Source organism: Theobroma cacao, chromosome 2 (genome assembly GCF_000208745.1).
Source record: "Theobroma cacao cultivar B97-61/B2 chromosome 2, Criollo_cocoa_genome_V2, whole genome shotgun sequence".
NCBI classification, from domain to species: domain Eukaryota; kingdom Viridiplantae; phylum Streptophyta; class Magnoliopsida; order Malvales; family Malvaceae; genus Theobroma; species Theobroma cacao.
Window position 1 is genome coordinate 2,999,991 of NC_030851.1, and position 22,131 is coordinate 3,022,121.

Sequence of the window (22,131 nt, forward strand, 5' to 3'; positions counted from 1 at the left end):
GAAAATGATGAGCAATAAGAGATCAAAGCTATGACTTTAATATAAGATTTTAAATTTTCATTGATTATGATGTTTGAATATAGAATATATACATATATATATATTAATAATAAATATAAATACTTTTAATTTAAAAAATATAATTTAATTTTTTTCAAAAATATATATATATATATATATATATATATATATATATATATATGTATCCACTGATGGATGGTGACAAGTGGACCAGAAGCATAAATTATGGTAGTAGTAGAATTATGGGACATTTTGATGTGTATAGTCAAATCAAACTCGATCGGTTGGGCCACATGAAGAATGTTAACAACCGCGGGCAAGTTGTGAGATTTCGTCGATGTTAAACCATGCAAGTTCACTCCCACAATCACCAAATACAGGTAGGCAAAGAGCTTCCCTTCTTCTTCACGTAAAGCTCAAGAAAGATCAAAACGTGGGGGGGAGAATAGAGAGATCCAGAGTCTTGGCTTGCAAGATGAGTCTCTCTATTAGTAATAATACACCTAAAATGAGCAATAAAAATATTTTATAGCACGTATATAATTTTATATTATTTTTAAATTTTAAATAATAAAAATAAATAACTTAATCATAAAAATAACGAGAATATAAAAAAATTTACTGATTACGTAACGTAAAATTATAAAAAAAAATATTATGCAGGACATCAGACAAAAGCAAAGATTTTATATTGTTTTTAAAAAATAGAACATAATATGATAAACTAAAATTCAATTTTATCTAGTACATTATAATTATAATAATTATTATTATTATTATGGCCCTTGTTTCAATCTCCTGACACATCACATTGAATCTGATATTGAAAGCAGGCTAAATCGTTAATGGTAGTTGTTAAGTGGTTAAAGGCTAGCATTGACCCACAACCTAATCAAGCATGTAAACATTGCTGAGTTTTTATGTCATCAAACTGAGACATCCCAACAGAGCTGAATCATCATTCAATGTTAGATATGGCCAGTGCATTTAAGGTCCCGTCGGGCAAGCAATTAGTGAAGGACCCATACTTTCATTTCTTGATATTCCTCTTTATTTCATTTTCACTAATGTCCAAGCATACACCTAAAGCATAAAAGCGGCTACCAAACCCTCCCCCTTAAGCTGGTCAATTAGTTTTACATGCACAGCTGCTTTCACAAGTCATAAAACAATTTACCACCCGTCACCTAACAGTTTGTCTTAACTTCAATATTGTATTCTGTCTAGTAAGTCATAGCGTAGTGACAACGTACCCCTATTTGGGTTTTTGCAGCCCGACGGGTCTGTTTCCCCTTATTTTTTTCTGCCCCCATTTATAATGGGCCAAACTTAGGTTGTTGGTTTTATAAATTAATTGAAAAGATCTTGATGGCAATACATAAGCATTACACACATATTTTGTTTCCTGTTTTTGTTATATATTTATTTTGGGGTTGAGGAGCTTGTTGAAATAGGGATAGGAGTAGGATACGTAGTGGACAAAGTGTTGTTGCTAATGATTCCAAATCGTCTTTAAAATAATGTAATTAGGCCAACTAACAATGTGCTTTAAAAGTAAACATTAAATCTCTCAAAGCACATGGGCCGGCTACTACCAACTCCATGTGCATGGATAACCAACTTCCTACTACTCTCGCCTCAATTCAACAATCATTGTACCTGGCACTGTCCTTAATCCTCAGATACCGTGTCCCCTACTTGTTTGTTCCTACCAATAAGCCCTGCAATCAATTTCATACAGGTAATCATACTTCCCTTAGTGCCTAATTTGGTTAGACAACCTCAATCACATTTATTTTCCCTGAGACCCTGGACTCTTTCCTTCCTTATTTATGGATCATATTTTGATTTTAATACCCTTAATTTTATGCTGAAATGACTGTCTACCTGTGCACATGGACTTGGGATCCCATAATTATTATGTGCCATTCTGAGTTTTATGATCAACTTCAAGTGAGAACAACTATTTAGTTTCAACAAAAGTCACTCCTATAATCATCAATATTGACCTCCCATGAAATACTAGAACAAACATTAACTTAACTAATGGCTGTGTCTAGAGTAGATACCCTCAGCTTCAAAACTATAGGTTAAAGAGTGGTTGTTGAACTCAGAAAACAAGAATTGGAAACTCAATTGTTTACATCCCTGTATAGCCAACTTTGCAACTTACTATGCAGATATGGTATACCCGGGCCCAAGGTTTTTTTACATCAATGCACCCTAGCGCAGAATACTGCCATGGAATACTCAAGCCTCTTGATCTGAATTCACAATATCTAGTTCAATTATTTTTCCAGTGCCCTACTTCCATTTGTCTTCCCACCAAGCTTGCTCCTGCTCTATTTTCTTTCTTTTTGGATCCAGTGGTTTGTTTCTTTGTAGTAGAGATGTATCTTGTTCTACAGTAGACAGTTTCCTGAGGAGTGATGGACGAATGTTTAAAGTAAATGGAAAGAAAAATTATAAATCTGACAGTGAGTGGAAAATGTATGATTTACCTCTTCTCTGAGCCAATCATTTGTTGAGCAGACATTCCAGATGCTCCATTTGCAAATTTTGAAGACATTTTCTCTGTAATTACAAAGTAATCAGTGACAGGATATTGCATAGATTTGTAACCAGCACAAGCAGAGAGGTTTCTAATCTAATACCTGTAACTGCATTAAGAAATCTTATCCCTTGGGAGTGTCTATTTGTTGTCACCTTATCTCCATTTCTGCTCATTCAAGTACAGTTCAACTAATCAGTTGTTTCTCTATTTTGTTCTACTTTTAAGTGGACTTGTAGTTGCAGACATACAATCTACACAATCAATTACATACCTTAATGCCTTTTTAAGTCCATCCACCGACAATATTTTAACTGGCTGCGTGGGCTTTTTCAAGTTTGTCCTATCAGTTAGAGGATCAACCATATATATTCCTTCTGATCTAAGAGGATTTCTAAATGCTGTTCTCAAGTTCCTGTAAGATTAGAAAAAAAAAAATTGTCACTTATGAGAATAGAAAAGAATGAAGTGAGCAATTTAATTTGACATGGATCATTGATCACCTACCCTCCCATTAGCTCAGTTCGCTTTGTGGAAAATCTTTCTGATGCTTTCTACAGAACACAACAGAAAAGAGTTATCTAGAGTTGATTTCCTTCCAACTCTTAAGATATTGGCTAAACAAAATAAAGATAAATTAATCTCATGCATGCCTACCGATTTGTGATATTGGCAGTACACACCTTGACGTCTGAAATAACAGAATGGGTCAGAAGTTAAAATATATAGGAATAAATTACATAGACAAGCACGCAAAGCAAATTGGATAATGCAGAGCCTCATTCAGTTGATTAGGAAGTTGTTTAACTAGCTGCTTGACAAAACATAAAAGACTTTGCATCTGATGGAAAAAACAAAAGAATGCTATGAAATACCTTTAAAAACATACTAAAGAAAGAAGTAAGTCATGAATTCACACCAAATTTGTATCCAAGATTTACTCAATAAGAATTCACTTTCTTTACTTCTTGATTAACCAATAATTCATCAATCCACACTGCCAACATCTAGCACAAACCAGACTCCTCTGACTTGAACCTACCAACTAGAATTTTACAAGTGTCAAGCATTTCCTGTTCTTCTAACATGGCAGTTAGACACTATGCACTACAAGCAAACTGCAAACAAGTTAATAACTGATATTGCAGTGAAGTTTAAAACATAGATTGTTGATGACGCAAGCATAAGTGGAGAGATCATACTCATTTGCTAGGAAAGACTAATAGCATCATTCTAATCATTTTCCTTTTCAGCTTATTTACCAGTAATAAAGTGCCTGCAATGCCTGAACTAGATGCAGTGGAAGCTTGTGACTCTTATATAACTAAAAGTTAATCATTTAATATATACCAGTTTGTACAAAATAGATGTTTCTCTCAATCCCATTTCTTAATTAGTTGGAGTACATGAGAGCCATTGTGAAAAAACAGTTAATAAAACCAAAGAACCTTAGGGAAGACAAGTAGCATACTTATTTATGACTAGTGTGCAAGCCATTCCATCTTTTCTTTTTCCCTTGCAAACTCCATAGTCAGCTGAAGTACCAATCTTTAGAATTTGGTTAGGTGCACCTACACTCAAGGAAAACCCTGATCCCTACAAAATGATACAGAAGGTATTAGTTTCCTTAGAACACTACCCAACATGGGCCAATTAACATGCGACAAGTTGATACCTTGGCATCTTTGCGTACTGAGCAACTGAACAATGCAAAAACTGTTCCAGCCTGCTCCTTGCAGTACTGGCTATAAGCGTCACCAAACAAGAAAAGAGAAACAGCATTTTCATCTAAACACCCAATTTTCCATATGCTATAGTTCTGCCCAATTGAACTAGTCTTTGGATTACCCTTTTCCGTCAACACTCCCACAGTTGCCCAACATCCATAAAGAGTGTCTCCCACCAACAAATTCCTATAAAAAGCCAAAATATCCTGTCACCTACCACATTGCAGTTTATATCCAACTAGGCTACATTCAGAGCTTTGCAAGTAATATTCTAGATAAGAACAAACTTGAAGGGAACTTTATGTCCAAAAGCAAGAAAACATCTTCCAAATTTTAATCATGTAGCAACAAAAACATACAGTATAAGGAGAAGAAGCACAATAACATACTTTATAGCCGTTAGCCGAATGAAACGAATATCAGACAAGCGCTCACTTAACTCTGCAGGGCTGACCAATTGATTCCTTAAAACAGAAGAAAAACTTAAGCTACACATGAAAAAAGAAGTACGAACAGAAAACTGTCAAGGCCATTTCCATTTAGTACACTTAGTTTGTTCGCAGAGAAAATAGGCATCAAAAAATGGCTCAGGTTTTAGCATTGTTAGATTATTGTGAAGAATTGGAGTTGAACTTGGTTTTACCTTATACGCAAACCTGAAAACTTCTCAACTTGAAGATCATTTGAGCTATTTGACTTTGACTTGACAGGTTTATCAACTTGCTTGGGTTCATAATCAAGGTAATGTTCAACAACATTCTTAAAGACAGATAAGTCTGTTTTCCCTCTTTGCCTTGGGGATCCATCGTCTGATAGGTAGCCTGCAAATTTAGGCCAACTAAAATGTAAAAACTTGAACATTTCAAGATAAACAAGAAACAAAACAAAAAAGAAGAAACCGAGAGGTACCCATTATCCATTTTTAAAGCAAGAAAAATAAATAAGCAAAACCCAGACATAAAACTTCAAGTTAAAGGAAATTGGAAAATGCCGAGGCACAAACCCAGATGCGTTAAGAGGAAAATAAAAGATGCCCGGAAGGGTTTTTCAATGAGCAAACCCAAAGCCAACACGGCCATTAGAAAATATGAAAATTTTTCAGTGATGAGAAGGCGTGCATGGGCTTACCAGGAGAATGGGAGTGGGGACTTGAAGGGGAAGCTGGAGGCGTTTCTAAAACCCTGTCTTGGAGAGAGAGAAGGAGGCCCAGATCGTCTTCGTGGCTTGCCATCGGTAAGATCTTGTATAACTAACAGAAACTTTCCAAGTAAAAGAAACGATTTCGAAGCTTGCTTGTATCAGATGAAAATGAAATGATTGGGAAAAAAGGGTAGGAAAAAGAAAAACGGAGGGATGTTTTGGTATTGTGGAGGGAGTCTTGAAAGACGTTTTGGAGGGAAATAAAAGAAGATACGCGGGTCGCCCCCACTCCTTTCATCCGAACCCAAAACGCAGAGTTTTAGTTCGTAACCACAACTCTACAATTTTTTTTTTTTTTATAAATATTTCCTCCCCAAATTTCATAATTCCAATCTAAATTTCCTCCTCAACTTTTTCTTTTACAACTTCATTTTTTATAATAATTTAATATACATACAAATTAATAAAATTACTTTTGTATCTGATTATACTTTCAAAAAGAAAGAGAAAACAAATTATATTCTTTTTATGTAATTATAAATTAAAAAATTTTTGATAATTATTTTCAAGATCTTACAAAATTTTATTTTTACTTCTTGACAAGGTGTGATGCTTTGTGGTAGATTAATGGTCTATGCACAGCCAAACTATCAAATATAAATCCAAAACATTATTACTCTTTTTAAAAAATATATATATAAATCCTATTTTTTTTCAAGCCACGTGCGTTATTGAAATACTGCATGTGGCAAAAAACAAATTTCACGTGCAAAAAAATGAGATGGTAACCGGAAAATCGCAACAGATTAATGGTGTCTGGTTACCAAGTCTTATTGACTTTGCCCGGTTCTCTCCCTCCAAATTCAAATTGTTCCAAGAATAGCAAATTTGCTCAAGAAAAATCGGGAAATCTGTAGCATGCAAAGGTTAAAAATAGCAATAGGACACAACCCGAATCCGCAATTTCATCCAATACCTTACGTTCACCATGTCTTTCTCCTATATCATTGTCTTTCCAAGTACTTGTCATTTGAGCTACCCGGGCACCTCTCCTTTAAGGTAGAGGCTCCCAAAGTCCGGCTCGATTATTTCTGGTTTCTGCAATTCTTTTGTTCCTTTGGTCCAAGAATCCATTTCTGACGTTCAACCAAAAGAAAAAAAAAGGGAAAAGAAAAGAAAAAACATAGGTTTTCTACTGAAATAGCAATGGCGGTGTCAGGCCGTATACTTTTAAGAATAACCCTTTTCACCTTGCTGGTTGCTTCCAGCATTGCGCATGACAAGAAGGATCATGACGATGGGGATGACCATAAGGCTGAGAACAAGGTCAACCAGGGCGTGACCTATGATGGAAGGTCTGTGATCATCAATGGCAAAAGAGAGCTGCTTTTCTCGGGCTCCATTCATTACCCTCGCAGCACCCCAGATGTATGGTTTTTTTGTGTATATATAGTCTCGTGTTTGATTAATTTCTCATGGACCTTTGATTTTATGTATGTAGAACTAATTTGTTTTGTTGAATTGGGTTCAGACCTGGCCCGACCTCCTCACAAAAGCTAAATATGGAGGTCTGAACGTGATCCAGACGTATGTTTTCTGGAACATTCATGAGCCGATTGAGGGTCAGTACAATTTTGAAGGGCAATATGACTTGGTGAAGTTCATCAAGTTGATTGGGGAGCATAAAATGTATGCGACCCTCCGGGTTGGCCCGTTTATTCAGGCTGAATGGAACCATGGGTAAAAAATTCAAACTTCTTATTTTCATTTTCTTCAGACTCTCTCTCTCTCTCTCATCTATCTGCGCCTAACGATGGAGTTTTTCCATTGTGAAATTCAGAGGATTACCATATTGGCTAAGAGAGGTCCGCAACATCACATTCCGCTCTGACAATGAACCATTCAAGGTAATGTGTAATTCGACTTGGTGAAAGCTCTTCACAAATGATTCGAGATTTCAATTGAGTAAACTTTTATCCCGTGCAGCATTACATGAAAAAATTCGTTACGATGATTATTGATATGATGAAGAAGGAGAAGTTGTTTGCTTCACAAGGAGGCCCTATCGTTTTATCACAGGTTTGGTTGCTAATAACTCTTGTTCTCCTAAAAGCTTAAATCGACGATATCATTTACTCTTAAGTTTGATATCTTATAAATTTCGATACTTCTTGTTGCAGATCGAGAATGAGTACAACACCATTCAACTAGCATTCAGAGAACTTGGAGACAGTTATGTTCAGTGGGCAGGAAAGATGGCCGTTGGCTTAAACACCGAAGTCCCATGGATCATGTGCAAGCAGAGGGATGCCCCAGATCCAATTGTAAGTTTACCTGATGATAACTATTTTGATTTTTAAGTTTCTTTTGCTTTCAAGAGACCCAACATCATCATTTTGTATGGAAAATCTTTCAAAAATATCTCCATCCCGGATAAAAAGATGGAAAACTTGTTTATTTTGCACAACAAAGTAGTAATATAGACTTCATCGTTCAGATTAATACATGCAATGGAAGACACTGCGGAGATACTTTCACAGGTCCAAATAGGCGTAACAAGCCTTCATTGTGGACTGAGAACTGGACTGCACAGTAAGTATGCCGTTACTGAAGATATTCACTCAAGAATTCTGAGTATATTGTGTATATAGGCTAATGCTGTGGCTGTTTCAATGCGTTTTAACAATTCAGGTATAGAGTATTCGGAGATCCACCATCTCAAAGGTCAGCTGAAGATTTGGCGTACTCGGTGGCTCGCTTCTTCTCCAAAAATGGATCTCTGGTCAACTACTACATGGTAGGAAGATACCCGGCTGTCTTCTCCGAGTTCAATTTTTATCTAAATGACACTCTTTTGAGAGGTAGCTCACTGTTCTTTTTGGTGTTCGCAGTACCATGGTGGCACAAATTATGGCAGAACAAGCGCTGCTTTTACAACAACTCGCTACTATGACGAAGCCCCTCTTGATGAATATGGTAAGATTAAGAATACTGTAATCTGATGATATTCTATGGATTCAGGTCCTGATCTAGACAGCTAATATCACTTGGTTCTGAATGCTGTAGGTTTACAAAGGGACCCAAAATGGGGCCACCTCAAGGATCTTCACAAGGCCCTAAATTTGTGCAAAAAGGCTCTGCTTTGGGGATCTCCTACCGTCCAAAAGCTGGGTCCAGACCAAGAGGTAAGCATTTATTTATAGACTAATCAAGTGGATGATGAAGTTAGAGAAGTTTTATATGGTTACTAAGAGTTAAGCTATTGTGCTGCAATGCAGGTCCGAACCTACAAGCAACCTGGAACTTCTCTCTGTGCAGCTTTCTTGGCCAACAATGACACCCAGAACGCGCAAACATTCCATTTCAGGGGTAAGCAATATCGCCTACCAGCTCGCTCCATCAGTATCCTCCCTGACTGCAAGACCGTGGTTTACAACACTCAGATGGTAAATTGCTGGTCTTTCTCCTCATTGCATGCTCCCAAACTGCCTTGACTTTTCTTGCTGCTTTAGAACTAAATAACTTATCTTTCACAGATTACGGCACAACATAACACGAGAAATTTTGTAAGATCAGCAACTGCAAACAAGAACTTTAACTGGCAGATGTACAAGGAATATGTTCCAACCCAACTTGGATCTATGACCAAGGAACCAATGGAGCTTTATGAGTTGACCAAAGATACAACGGATTATGCTTGGTATACAACTAGGTAAGTACAAAACATATAACTCTTTGTAAAGAAAACAAAAGATAAGAACATTCAATTGATTTCATCCGTCGGACAAGGATTTTAAACGAGGGGATTATTAGAAAAGTTAACTGGCGTTTCTGCTTACTGCAGCATTGAATTGGGTCCACGTGACTTGCCAATGAAAAAAGAAATCTTCCCAGTTTTACGGGTTGCAAGTCTTGGCCATGGACTCCTTGCTTTTGTAAATGGCGAATATATAGGTAAGTGTGCAGCATCATGCATACAATTGAATTCTCAGTGACAGATTTATGTAGCTTCGATCGAGAACTTCTTTTTCACAGTCATATATTACCTAATCTTGATTTTGTTTCTTAGGTTTTGCACATGGGAGCAAAGTTGAGAAGAGCTTTGTCTTCCAGAAACCTGTAAAGTTGAAGGCAGGGGTTAACCAAATTACACTCTTGGGGACTTTAGTGGGACTTCCAGTAAGGCATTTGCAACTTAAGCACTTTTTAGGCTTGAACGAAACTTAGTTAGAACAGCTACTGATTAGATTTTCTTTATTAATTAAGGATAGCGGAGCCTACATGGAGCATAGGTTTGCTGGGCCTCGTTCTATCACCATATTAGGTTTGAACACCGGAACACTTGACCTGTCAGTAAATGGCTGGGGACATCAGGTATCAGTAGGCCTTCACTTTCTATAGTTAATTTTCATACAAATTACAGAATGATGGGTAATTAAACAGGGTTGGTCCCTATTTTCAGGTTGGACTGAATGGAGAAAAGAAGAAAATATATACCGAGAAAGGCTCAACGAAGGTAGAGTGGAGGAAGCTTAGTGAATCACCAGCTTTAACATGGTACAAGGTAATTCCTAGGGAATTTTTATGTTAGGAATTGAAGGTGCTCTTTGAGAGTGAAATAAGGTTTAAGCAAGCTGATCATCTGTCAAGTATGTTTTGCAACAACTGAAATATTCTTGTTGCACAGGGATACTTTGACACCCCAGAAGGAAACAACCCAGTTGCCATCCGGATGACTGGTATGGGGAAAGGTATGGTCTGGATCAATGGTCAGAACATTGGCCGATATTGGATGTCTTACCTTTCTCCTCTAAAGCAGCCTTCTCAATCCGAGTACGTAAACCATCAGCACTGAACCATACCATATACTAGAAAGAAATCTTCATCGGTAAAAACCAAACTAAAAGTCTTTTTCTTTTTCATTTTCTGTATCTAATTCAGGTACCAAATCCCAAGATCGTTCCTCAAGCCGACGCAGAATCTCATTGTTATATTGGAGGAGCAGGAAGGCAATCCGAAAGATGTTGAGATCCTGCTAGTTAATAGAGATACAATCTGCAGTTACGTAACCGAATATCATCCGCCATCGGTGAGGTTATTCGAAAGCAAAGGTGGCAGCTTGCGAGCCAAGGTGGATGATTTGAAACCAAAGGCTGAACTGACTTGTCCGAACCAGAAAAAGATCGTTACCGTAGAGTTTGCGAGCTTTGGTGATCCTTTTGGTGCCTGCGGAAGCTACTCCCTTGGAAATTGCACGTTCCCCGTATCCAAGAAAGTTGCGGAAAAGGTAAGTAGAGTTACGATTGGTGGTTATGGTTTACAAGGTTGAGCAGTTCTGACAAGAGATTCGGTGCTGTGTTTTGTGTGTGAACAGTTTTGTCTGGGAAAAACCAGCTGCCAAATTCCATTGGACGCTGAGGATTTCGACAAGCAAAACGATGCCTGCCCACATATGAAAAAGGCTCTTGCCGTCCAAGTCAAGTGTGCTTACAAGAAGTAAGCTTGAGCTAGCGTTGGAGGCCAAGGGTGTAGCAGTTGGACCAGTTATCACTGCCATACAACTTAGCTTGATTTATCATTTGTATTTTCTGAGCCATAAATTTGCAACGGGATGACTCTGCAATTTCCAAGTTAGAAATTTAATTTAATCTTTCAACCATCTTTCTCTCTCTACCCTTATTTTTCATTTAAGCAAACAAAAAGGCAAAATAATAATTATTTGAAAGAGGAAAGAAACCTGAATATATTACCCTAATCTGCATCTCAGAAATCAATTAGAATCAATGAGAGTAACAGTTGGCAAATATTGTTACAATTTTAGTAAAAGAAGAACCTAAAATAAATAATAATAATAATAATAATGTTAAATTTTTGCCTTTGATTTTGATGATGACTTAAAATGTTGAGGTGGATTAATTTTTTGGCTACAGATATATATTCTCAATCTAAAAACTATCAAATATTAATTTTAAATAAATGATAATTAATATTTTTATTAAAAATAAAGTTTTCTTATACTAATGTGTACTGCATGGTAAAAGAGGTTTAAGTTGGAATGCCCAGTCGTCACTGAAAGCACGACAAAATAAAATTTACTTACAAAATTTTAATATATCAATTGCATTTAAATCGACTTTTAATAAATGTACAGGGATTCAACCTATAGAAATTGAGATAAAAAAAAATTAAATGGCATAATTAAGACAATAGGTGGATTAAATTCAATTTCAAATTTAGACATATATCTAATTTGTTTAAAACATAATATATTAAAAAAAATCTCTGAACTATTTAGAAAAATTCAAATAAATCTTTATATTTTTATTACGTTCAATTAAACCCTTATATTTTTATTTTGAACTAAATAAACTCTTGTATTTGTATTTTGAATTAAATAAGCTTTTAAAATTAATAATTAACTTAGTCAAAATATCATTTGTTATTTTACGCCGCGTGATGATAGTGTGATATATTAACTTATTATAATTGATAATGAAGTAACAATTTAATTTAGTATAATAACATGATCATATGACATTTTTTACTTTTTATATTAACACATTAGTATAACGTATGTCAATACTATGTGAATATATAATGATAAATTATATTTTAATTAATGACAATTAATCGACTATTAATCATTTCAAAATAAAAAATATAAAATTTTAATTGAATGTAATAAAAAAATAAAAATTTATTTAAATTTTCTTAAATAGTTTAAAAGCTTATTTGAGTATTATACTTTTATTTAAAAAAAAAAAATTCAAAAATTTTGCCTACTAGTAATTTTGGTAATAAAAACAAATTATATTTATTGAAAAGGTTTGAGATCAAAAGAGGCAGTAAGGTAATGCGATCTGCCAAAGCGTCAATGGCTGCATGGTGGTATGGTAAGAAACAGAAGCCCCCACCGCTACACGACATGGGTTACCGCAGTAGGTATATCGAGGTAAAACAACGAAAAGGAGAGTGGCGATATCCACATTATTTTCATAAGTAGCCTATCCTTTTATCTTCACCTGATTTGGTTTAATGTTTTATAAACTGAATTTGACAAGCCCCATATTATAAGTCTGATAGGAGCACGATGTTGGACAAAATGTAACCCTTTTCTTATTCCGAAACAACAAAAAATAAAAAATTATAGTCGAACATTTAATTCATTAAGTGATGCATGATCTCTAATTTTAAAATAAAATTCAAATCTTTTTTCTCAAATTATGCAAAGAAATAAGAAATTTAACAGGCATAACAATTTCATCATTCATTATTTATTCATTTTCCTTCCACCATCTACGCCATATATGTATATATCTTGCCAGCCAATAATTGTCAAACCAGAAAAAAAAAATATAAAATTCCTATTTATATACAAAAGCTATATAGCAGCAGCTGCAACACAAAATCCTCCTTGCAAATTCATTTGTTCCCGATTCACCTGATCACAAGTTAAACCAAAAATATACATGACCCAAAATGCACACAAATGAAATAAGTTAGGAGGAAAAAAAAATTGAGCAAAGTCATATACCCAGAATCAAGAGGGCTACGCGCGCAATGGTCCACTTTTGTAGTAGAAACGACCTTGCCAATGCCAATGCCACTAGTATGGAAGAGCAGTGAAGACAAGCCATTATTTGAGCAAAAATAATACGCCACTTTGGAAACATCAAAAATAATCGCAGGTGAGAAAATTGACCCAGATTGCGTTGTTCAAGAATATACACAGGTCTTTTTTGGTTAGTATTCCCAACTCATGATAAGTCGAAAGATCCTTGCCCTTCGCTGATTGCATATACTAACTTCTTATACATAATTTCCTGTTCAGGCACCAGCCGTCATCAGTGAGAAAAGGATGCTGATAATAGAAGGATAACAATGAAATAATATAACATCACAATCATGAAAAATTATTGTAACTAAACCATACCTTGGTAGAATATGGAGGAAGCTTCAAGTAATTAGCACAAGTCATGACACTGGGCAAGTCATCATCTGCTGATTCTGAGGGTCCAGTTCCATTGGAAGCAGCAGCGCTTGCAGAAGATGAATGCTGCTTTCAGACAGATAAGCAACAACCATGAACATTAACATACAGAGAGAGGATACGTCTAGACAGAGTTGAATGAAACATTTATTGTAAAGCTAATAATAGTAATAGTTATAATGAGTAGACATCATTAACAAAGCGCAACTTCACATTCCTGCCCTAGCAATACACCATGAAGAGAATAACAGGATTATTCTCAGAGATAAATAAAATACAAAGATGCTTTGGCCTAAATCAGATCCTTGCCAATAGCATCCAAAGTACAATTCTCTCTATAGTAGTGATTTTCAAAACATTGGAGCCAGTGCATGTAAAGAGGACACAGTCATTGTATGCACTTTAAAAAACAGACATAAATAAATCAATTTGTAAACCCCATTTCCAACATACTTTCAAAATCATTCTTAAAAAATTCCTCAGCTGCAGGATGTAATATCTCTACGTCAACATGTAAAAGAGAAGAAACCTTATAGGAACTTTTTCAATCTAACTCTGTTACCTTTCTCACAATGGTCAGCTTTGGATTCAGCACTGCCAGACCGCCAGGTGGAAGTCTGGGTGCACCAGTGACAAATTGGCAGAAAGCCCGCTGCTGCTCTGGTGTAAATTCTCCCATAATTTCGAGTAACTAGGAAATCACAAAACCATAACATCAATGTGGATCAAATAAGAATTATCCCAGTAGTTAGATTTCAGAATACTTAAATAGAAGTGTTATGAAAGAAACATACATTCACAATTGCAGGGCTCTTTGCAGTATATCCATGATCAAATTTTATGTGATCAGGAAGTGTCTCAGCCTGCAAATTAGAAGTTAAATTGTCAAAATCACAAAGGTGCACAACCAATTCTAATTAAAGAAGCTAGCAAGATTATCACGCAATTCAAGTATCACATTACCTCCCACAACTCTCTGCGACCACACAGCAAATAGTCCAACTCTTGGGAAGTAAATATTTGTAATGAGGCAATATCAAAAACCTGCTTGTTAAGTAACGGATATATTATTATTGCAATGAATCCCGAAAAGGCTCCTTACAAGAATAAAAAAAAAAAAAAATCCACGATGAACATCAACTTGTCATGTTCAACAAGAAAACTCAGGATTAGGAAAACAATTTGACCTGATTAAATCCTGCCCTAAATGCCTCCATCTGCCGCATAATTCCAGTCTTGACAGTAGCATCAACCACCAAAGAGATGTATTCCTCTAAGTTATTGATATCCACCTAATGTATTAAACAGAATGTCAGAATGATCTATTGACCAAAAATAATGAGGGGGAAAAAGGAATAGAACGAAAGTTGAAGATATACATTTTCATCCCCTGGCTTCAAGATGTAATCTTGATAGCCTGGAAGTGTAAATTCCAGACAGAGATCTTCTATGGGGGCCCCACGGAAGCGTAAATCAGCAATCACATCACTATTGTCACCACCCATTGATTCTAAATACTGCTTTCGACAAACAAGAAGATGCAATTCTTGCAAGGTTTTCCCAAACTCAGTATCAAAAGACAGAATATCATGCAAATCAAGCTCCTGCAATGGATTATAAAATGCATCTTTAGCCAGAAAAGTAAAAGATCAATTGCGGCAATAGTAGGTATTTTATAGGTATTTAATCTAAGCTTAAAGAAGATTTAAGATGTTCCACAAGTTAAACAATGCAATCAGCTTACTTGACCAAGCACAAGTTTATAAAATGGTGTTGACAGAGGCAGGTCTAAAAGCCGTCCATCTTGAAGAGCTTTAGCCATCACACGTCCAACCAGCCGGAAATATTCAATTACTGTACAAAACTGGCTACCTTCAGAAGCATCAACATTTGGTGGCCAAGGTCGAGGGAACAACCCCAGAGGAGCTTGTATTATATCTCCCTCAATAGTAGCAGAACCAGCAGCTTTTCCATTTTTCTCTTCATCTCCATCAATTTCCATTACTGACTTATCCCACGTAGAATTTGACCTCCACATTCCAAGTCCAACCTTTTGCAAGTCATGACTCAAAAGTGTATAGAACTCCAATGTTGGACCCAATCCAGTGCCAACTTCTCCAAAATATTCAACTTCAAGCACAGCTTTTTGGCTAGAATACATCTCCATTACTTTTGCAGCAGAATCCAAGATGCGGTTTCGGGAGACACGAACTTTCTGCCGCTGTAGCCTCCCAACCCTCACCTCTCTTTCATTAGTTGATCCATGGCCGTCAGCACCCTGCTGCTGCTGAAGACGATATAATGCACGAGACAACCCAAAGGCAGTTGAATAAAAGTACTGCCTTCGTGTCTCAAAAGGAAACAAAAAGGGGCATGCCTTTGTCAACTGGTAACACCAGGAAGGCAGGCTTCCACTGCAGAGAGCAAGGGCATCCTGTATTTGCCGAGCCAGTTTTGGAGTGAGCTTACCATTAATAAATTCCTCATAAGGAACTTTAGAACCAGTGGTACTCAACTCATCCAGATTTGAAATTTTTCCCTCAGCAAAATTGTCAGAAACTATCTGAGCTCTTAAACGAGGTGCAAGCTGATTCAAACCCTCTAACACACGCAACAGTGCCAATATATTATAAGTAGGATTAGATCTTTCCAGATCACAAGGAAGTTCCCCTTGCAAGATGCTATCTAAAAGTGACATTCTATGAGTTTGGGGATCGGAATTGGAGTTGGAAGAACCAGATTTAGTAGATTTAGATGCTGCAGCAGAACCTGATCCCCCTACAGATGTTCGGTCAGCTTGGCTGTCTGCCCTTTGATATGTTATTGTGTAGATATCACTCCAGAGCCGGCTTCCGTCGCTAGATATAAAATCACTACCAGCATATCTCTCATCATCGTCCTCATCCAACACAAGCTGTCTTTGAATGGCCTGATAGATTGTCAAATGCCTGTTGAGCTGCTTACCACCAGCGGTAAATATCAATTTTGGAGGCTCATTAGAACTGCCAAATGGAGGTCGTCCTTGTCGATCTCTACCTCCCCTAATACCTCTACCATTGGCAGATCCAAGCCCAGCCATGGCAGCAGCAGCAAATGACATTGCACCCCTTGCGCCATAAGCACTCCTAAAATCAGCAGAGTCCGAACCTCTAACAGCAGCAGCTTTACTGCTAGATCCTGAAGCTGCATGAGTTTGGCTATCACTTGTGGCAGGGGCAGGTGTGCCATCTTCAGCTGAATCACCCAATTTAACATCATGTACCTTGTCTGGCATGCAAACAGGAAGAGAATCATCTCTGAGCACCTGGAAAAGAACAATAAATCCATCAAGGAATAGTAACATTAAATAAAGCTTATGACCAACAAGAAGGGCTTTGCATTTATAAAGGCACAAGTAACTTACATCTTCATGATCATCATCTTCATCATCAGAAATGTCGTCATCTTCAATCACCAAAGCATCATCAATCTCCACAGGAGACATATCCAATTCTTCATCCTACCAAAAAACCGAGGGGCAAAATGATCATTATCAACCAGTAAATAGAAAAAACAGGCACAGTTCCATGCAAGCAATAGAGAAGGAAAGCACAAGCTAAAAATAGGGGAGTCTAATATTGTATAGGACCAGCTTATATGACCATCAATTTAACTAAAGTCAGCATGTGAGCTTGTTGAATACAAAAAACTCAGCCATATGAAACCATCATATGTAAGGATCATATTGTATAGGACCACCTTACAAACAAATGACAATCAATTTAACTAATGTCAGCATGTGAGCTCGTAGAATACAAAAAACTCAGCCATATGAAACCATCATATCTAAGGATCAAAAAGCATACCTCAGAGGTAGAGTCACCATTTACAGGTTTCATTGGTGCATCTTTATCCAAAGCAGCTCTTCTACGAGCAGCATTTCTTGTTTGAGGTCCTCTTGACTCCTCTTGAGCAGGCTTCAAAACAGCCTTACCTTTGCCCTTTGATGAACTTGTGCTTTTCTCCTGTGATGGCACCTTCCTGGCCACATCTCCTATATTAACAGATGATCTGGACCTTGAAGAATGACGACGAGTAGTCAAAGCAGGAGTCGAGGTAGATGGAGAAGAAGCACCAGCTCCACTTGGTGTGTTCCCAGACTCAGAATTTCCTACAGACACAATGGGTTTCTGAGAAGTGTCACTTCGTTGAACTCGCGGCCAAAGAAATTCTTCAACAGCTGCTAGACTTGCTAATGGATCAATCAACACAACATTTGAAGAATAATCACGAAGAGACTTCTCTCCTTGGGCTCGACAAAGACGCAACTTAAATGGCTGAGATAATGCACTTAATCCAGAAGAGAGGCGTGCACTCCCACCAGATGACCTAGATGAATGGCTAAGAACTACAGGGAAACGCTCTAGTGATGATAAAGCATTTTGAAGCTTCTGAACCAGGACAGTCATAGGAGCAATACTTCCATCATCTACACCGGAAGAAAGTGCAACGCTGATAAACGATTTGAATCTTTTAAGAGCTTGGTGACGAAGCTTGGGCAGGTTTACATCTGAAATTCTCTCCTTGGAGAAGTACCCGCAAGAAAAATAGTTTAACAAGGCTGCAACAACTCCACTACCAATAAACTCAAAAGTGGATACACCGTCCCCCTTGCTTAGTTCTGCTAGCATCTCAGAAATCACCCCAATCAAATACTCTTCCTTGCCAGCAGAAAAATCAGCCAATCGAGACCCTGAAGCTTTAGATTTTCCTTTTGCCTTAGTTTTTTGATCGTCAACACCAGCATTTAACTTCATGCAAAGATTCTTTAAGTGTAAAAGATCATCTGTTACTCCAACTTCAACAGCCCCAGGATCAGAGGGGAAATACTTATCTTTAAATGCTTTAGCAGATGCACTTACTGCTGTACGAAGATTGGAATTGGCTGTAGGAATTTCAACTGAACTCGGAGGTGAACCAATATTTACAGATGCTGGATTCTTGGACTCCTCCACTGAACTTCCTTCAGGATTAGAGTTACCATTGCGTCGTCTGTAACGTCTGGAACGCGATGACGTTCCAGATACAGATTCATTCTCCTTCTCAACCGAAGATGCTTGAGCAGGAGTGGTACTTTGATTACCAATTAATACAAGCTGATCCACAGCATGGACCACACCCTCTCTGACAAACATTTTGGAGAAGGTTCCAGGAAGCTTTTCCATAAGAATCTCAGCAATTTGAAGAGAAGGAACCAAGACATGTGGATCTTTCCATGCTAAAACACCAGCCAGGAAGCTACAAGATCAAACAAAATAGTAAGCTCCTATCACCAACCATTGCATGAATATGTGAACTGCACTGTTTTGCTTAATGCACATACCTTGATATGTTCGTCACACTCAAAAGATTCTGGATCATCTCTGCACTGCTGAAGTACATCAATTTTCCAATAACCGAGAGGCATTTGTGGCGAACAGGGCTACTGACGCTGGAACCATAGATCTGCTTGACAAAAAGATTGGAGACCATAAGTACAACAAAACCAAGAAAGAGTAAAGAATCTACCATCTGCAAAGAAAACTTGCCTGTATGAGAACAGGAAGGAGATCCATTCCAAACTGCTGAAGAAGTTCAGGTTGATCACTCAACAATTTCTCTCGGGCTGAAACCTCAGGAGCATTTCCATTGGTGTCTTCCTGCTTCCCAGAGGTGCTAGCAGGAGACTTCTTCACAATAGATCCCTTCACAAATATGTTAGAGCTGGCAGGGAGGGAGATGGTTCCTTGTGGCAGTGGAGGAAGAAGCTCATTTGCCAGATTTACAATCTCAAAAATCTACACAGTAAGAAGACAACCAAACGGTAGGGTAATATTGCATACGCCATTACCATGTCCATTCTAAATAAAAAAAATTGCAAGAAATAAACACATAAATTCAAACAAGTAACTTTTAACCACAATAAAAAAGCAATGATATGCAATGTATACTTTAGATGATTCTAAAACTAAGAGTTGATACTTTCCGTCTTAGGGATCTACCATTATCCTCAGCACTGCTTGTAATAAAATAACATTGTACACATTACACATATCAAATGTTCACAGAGGTATATATAAACCACAAGCAAAGACAACTACCATCTCTTCAGCTTAAAATAAAAGTGTTACCTGCTCTGCTGGTCTGCTTAATGCTGGTGGAACAGATGAGTTAGCAGAAACACCAGAACCTGATAGTATATCTTTAAGTATGCCACTGATCCCAAGCAGAAGTAAGGTTTTTGCTCCCAGAGGAGACCCACTTGCACACGTTGAAAGCAGTCGAATCAAGCCCTTAATTCAAGAACCCAAATGTTATGATGATACACATAAATTGCATTGGTATATACAAAAACAAAAGAGTAACATCTATTCACCGTATATGTCGGTGTGCTTAAAGATGCCTGTCCACCTCCAGAACTACTTGTGGAAATGAGAGATGCTGCTTGAGTAACCAATCCATGATTGCATAGCTCATCTAATTTATCTGGAGAAGAAGCAAAGGCTTCTGCAATACGAGTCAAACAAACAGAAGCATGCTCCAACACCTACAAACATAACAAAATGTAGACGATGAAGAAGGAAAGCAATTTACCATGAATTTATCATCATCAATATGACATTCAAGTACCTTCGAATCATGATACTGCAAAAGATTTGTTAATAGTGGTACAGCTTCCATGACATAATCAGCTGCATCTGAAGGGAGTTTTTTGCACATATTTGCAGCAGTAGATAGTGCCACTCGCTGAAATATGGAATGAAATAGAATAAAAAACTCAATAAGAATCTAAATGGTAAGAAGGTTTCTTCACTCTATACATCATTTAGAACTCAAAATTTTTCACAAACTAATTACCTGAACTCCAGTGGAGAAGAAATCCAGGTATGAAAGCACTGCCATAAGAGCACCAGCTCGCAAACAGGCAGTTGGGTGCTCCTGAGATATCTTCTTCAAAGCTTGCAGAGACTGTTTCCAGTATTTCAACCAGAAAGATAAGAATCCGAACTAGAGGAAATCTCCAATTTTGAACTTTCTAATTGAAGTCTAAGCTATGAAATATGAAGTACACTATTTGACATGAGCAAATCACAGAACAGTGAATCTATTGTTAACTAGAAACAAACGAATATGTAAACACAGGCTGTCAGGAAAATGCTTAATCAACAATCTCAAATTGATCTCCATTCGTGCCAATTGGATCCAATTTCAAGTACAATTAATTAGTCGCACTCCAGTTTACAATAAATGCAAGATGCCATTTCCTACAAGCAAAACAACAAAGAAACACAAAATGCTACCTAACATTGAATAAACTCAAGGAAGTTCATTTTTAATCCTAAAATAAATGACTTTCATTTTCTAATAGTCAATTATCTCGAATATAACCAAACTGAAAACTAACCTGTTCAGCCAAGTCCATATACTCTATAGTGAGCAACCTGGCACAAAAACACGAAACTGCACGATAATGCACCACAGCAGCACAAGAAGAAGGCAACACATCACACAAATGTGTAAGCGCCCTAGCCGCAAGAAGCATAATATCAGGATTACTCTCATGATTAAGCAATCCAACGAGCACGGGAACAAACGAATCCACAGAAAAGGTGCTCAAGGACTCCTCAGTCCCAATTGAAAGCATCTCACAAAGCTGCGTCAATGCCTCCACCTGCCTCCCTTCCTCTCCATCAGCACGCAATCCAGACAGAATCTTCTTCAACCTCCCGCTTTGATGAGATGAAGACGCGGAACCCATAGCCGTTGAGGGCAGCAAATCGTCCAGCCCGGCACCAAGCTTCCTCAACAAGCCTTGTAAGGCGCTGCTCGCTGACGTCAGATTCTGGTGCAAAATCCCTACACCGCCTTCACTATCGTTATCATCCTCATCACCTCCAGAGGTATCCATATTTAACCCTAAGCTTCTCTCAGGATGATTAGAATTGTTGTTGTTATTATCTCTATTATCCCTATCCCTATCACGAATCCTGAGATCATGTTCCTTTTCTTTGCCTTTATCGGAGGCGAGATTCGGACTGTCACTTGTTGTGGTTTGATTAGCTTTGCTGGAACGGCGATCGCGGCGTGAACCAGAAGAAGATTCGGTGGTGGTGGGTTCCATTAAGGCAGCGGCAGTGCGGGAACTGCGAGAGCGAGTCGTGGTGGTATTGGTGGCGGCGGAGGCGGCAGAGGAGGAAGAAGTGAGACGAGCGCGTTTGTTAGAGCGAGTGGTGGGACCGGAGGGAGAAGATGAAGATGAAGGGGCAGTTGAGGAGGCCTCCGCCCGCTTCCGGCTCCGAGTTTCCATACAAAGGGGACCACCGCCCCTGATTATCGGACGGTCACCACGACAAGATCAGACGGTTCCTGATCCAATTATTCCTAGCATCTCAACAACACCTGATCGAAACCCTAGAAAATAAAAGAGATAAAATCACGCTTTGGATAAAAAAAAAAGAAAAGAAACCCTCAAATTAACAATAAGGAGAAACAAGGGCCTGTGTCTTGATTTTGACGAAATTGAAATTCGATGATTAATTGGGGAAATTTGAGAGGGAGAGGGGTAGAAGTTAAAGACATAAACCTGAAACCCTAAAGTGAAGAAGGAATAAAGAAAAGGAGGAGGCTTTCTAGATTTTTATATATATAGTTGTGAGTAAAGATTTTCAGAGAGAAATTTTTTT

The 22,131-nt window shown here is 37.6% G+C and overlaps 3 protein-coding genes across 6 annotated transcripts; 1 reads left to right on the plus strand and 2 right to left on the minus strand.

Annotated features, from left to right (window-relative positions):
• Positions 2,042 to 5,640, minus strand: LOC18607553 (protein MCM10 homolog). 2 transcript variants are annotated; one of them, XM_007041783.2, is made up of 11 exons: positions 5,428 to 5,640; positions 4,943 to 5,120; positions 4,689 to 4,763; positions 4,248 to 4,485; positions 4,044 to 4,168; positions 3,230 to 3,263; positions 3,080 to 3,126; positions 2,847 to 2,987; positions 2,676 to 2,740; positions 2,523 to 2,595; positions 2,042 to 2,440 (listed from the first exon to the last, which is right to left on the minus strand). In XM_007041783.2, exons 1-11 carry the CDS (start codon positions 5,528 to 5,530, stop codon positions 2,326 to 2,328), a joined length of 1,194 nt encoding a protein of 397 aa, XP_007041845.2. In that variant the 5' UTR covers positions 5,531 to 5,640; the 3' UTR covers positions 2,042 to 2,325. The 2 variants fall into 2 exon arrangements, with proteins under 2 accessions (XP_007041845.2, XP_017970260.1); XM_018114771.1 differs by having other exon boundaries at positions 4,689 to 4,787.
• Positions 6,485 to 11,100, plus strand: LOC18607554 (beta-galactosidase 13). The gene is made up of 18 exons (XM_007041785.2): positions 6,485 to 6,867; positions 6,971 to 7,179; positions 7,280 to 7,346; positions 7,426 to 7,518; positions 7,620 to 7,763; positions 7,937 to 8,031; positions 8,131 to 8,236; positions 8,331 to 8,415; positions 8,506 to 8,624; positions 8,718 to 8,885; positions 8,976 to 9,151; positions 9,284 to 9,393; positions 9,509 to 9,618; positions 9,706 to 9,813; positions 9,902 to 10,003; positions 10,127 to 10,272; positions 10,381 to 10,726; positions 10,814 to 11,100. Exons 1-18 carry the CDS (start codon positions 6,646 to 6,648, stop codon positions 10,937 to 10,939), a joined length of 2,532 nt encoding a protein of 843 aa, XP_007041847.2. The 5' UTR covers positions 6,485 to 6,645; the 3' UTR covers positions 10,940 to 11,100.
• Positions 12,681 to 22,061, minus strand: LOC18607555 (E3 ubiquitin-protein ligase UPL3). Of its 3 annotated transcripts, none has more exons than XM_018115570.1 (19): positions 22,032 to 22,061; positions 20,853 to 21,859; positions 20,306 to 20,416; positions 20,078 to 20,194; positions 19,824 to 19,994; positions 19,579 to 19,740; positions 18,997 to 19,245; positions 18,792 to 18,913; positions 17,275 to 18,706; positions 16,833 to 16,928; positions 15,174 to 16,733; positions 14,809 to 15,033; positions 14,617 to 14,721; positions 14,393 to 14,473; positions 14,224 to 14,292; positions 13,992 to 14,120; positions 13,373 to 13,495; positions 12,974 to 13,262; positions 12,681 to 12,880 (listed from the first exon to the last, which is right to left on the minus strand). In XM_018115570.1, the coding sequence occupies exons 2-18, from the start codon at positions 21,753 to 21,755 to the stop codon at positions 13,197 to 13,199; spliced, it is 5,721 nt and encodes a 1,906-aa protein (XP_017971059.1). In that variant the 5' UTR covers positions 21,756 to 21,859; positions 22,032 to 22,061; the 3' UTR covers positions 12,681 to 12,880; positions 12,974 to 13,196. The 3 variants fall into 3 exon arrangements, with proteins under 3 accessions (XP_017971059.1, XP_017971061.1, XP_017971060.1); XM_018115572.1 differs by having other exon boundaries at positions 12,974 to 13,045; positions 13,168 to 13,262; positions 20,853 to 22,059; XM_018115571.1 differs by having other exon boundaries at positions 12,974 to 13,045; positions 13,142 to 13,262; positions 20,853 to 22,059.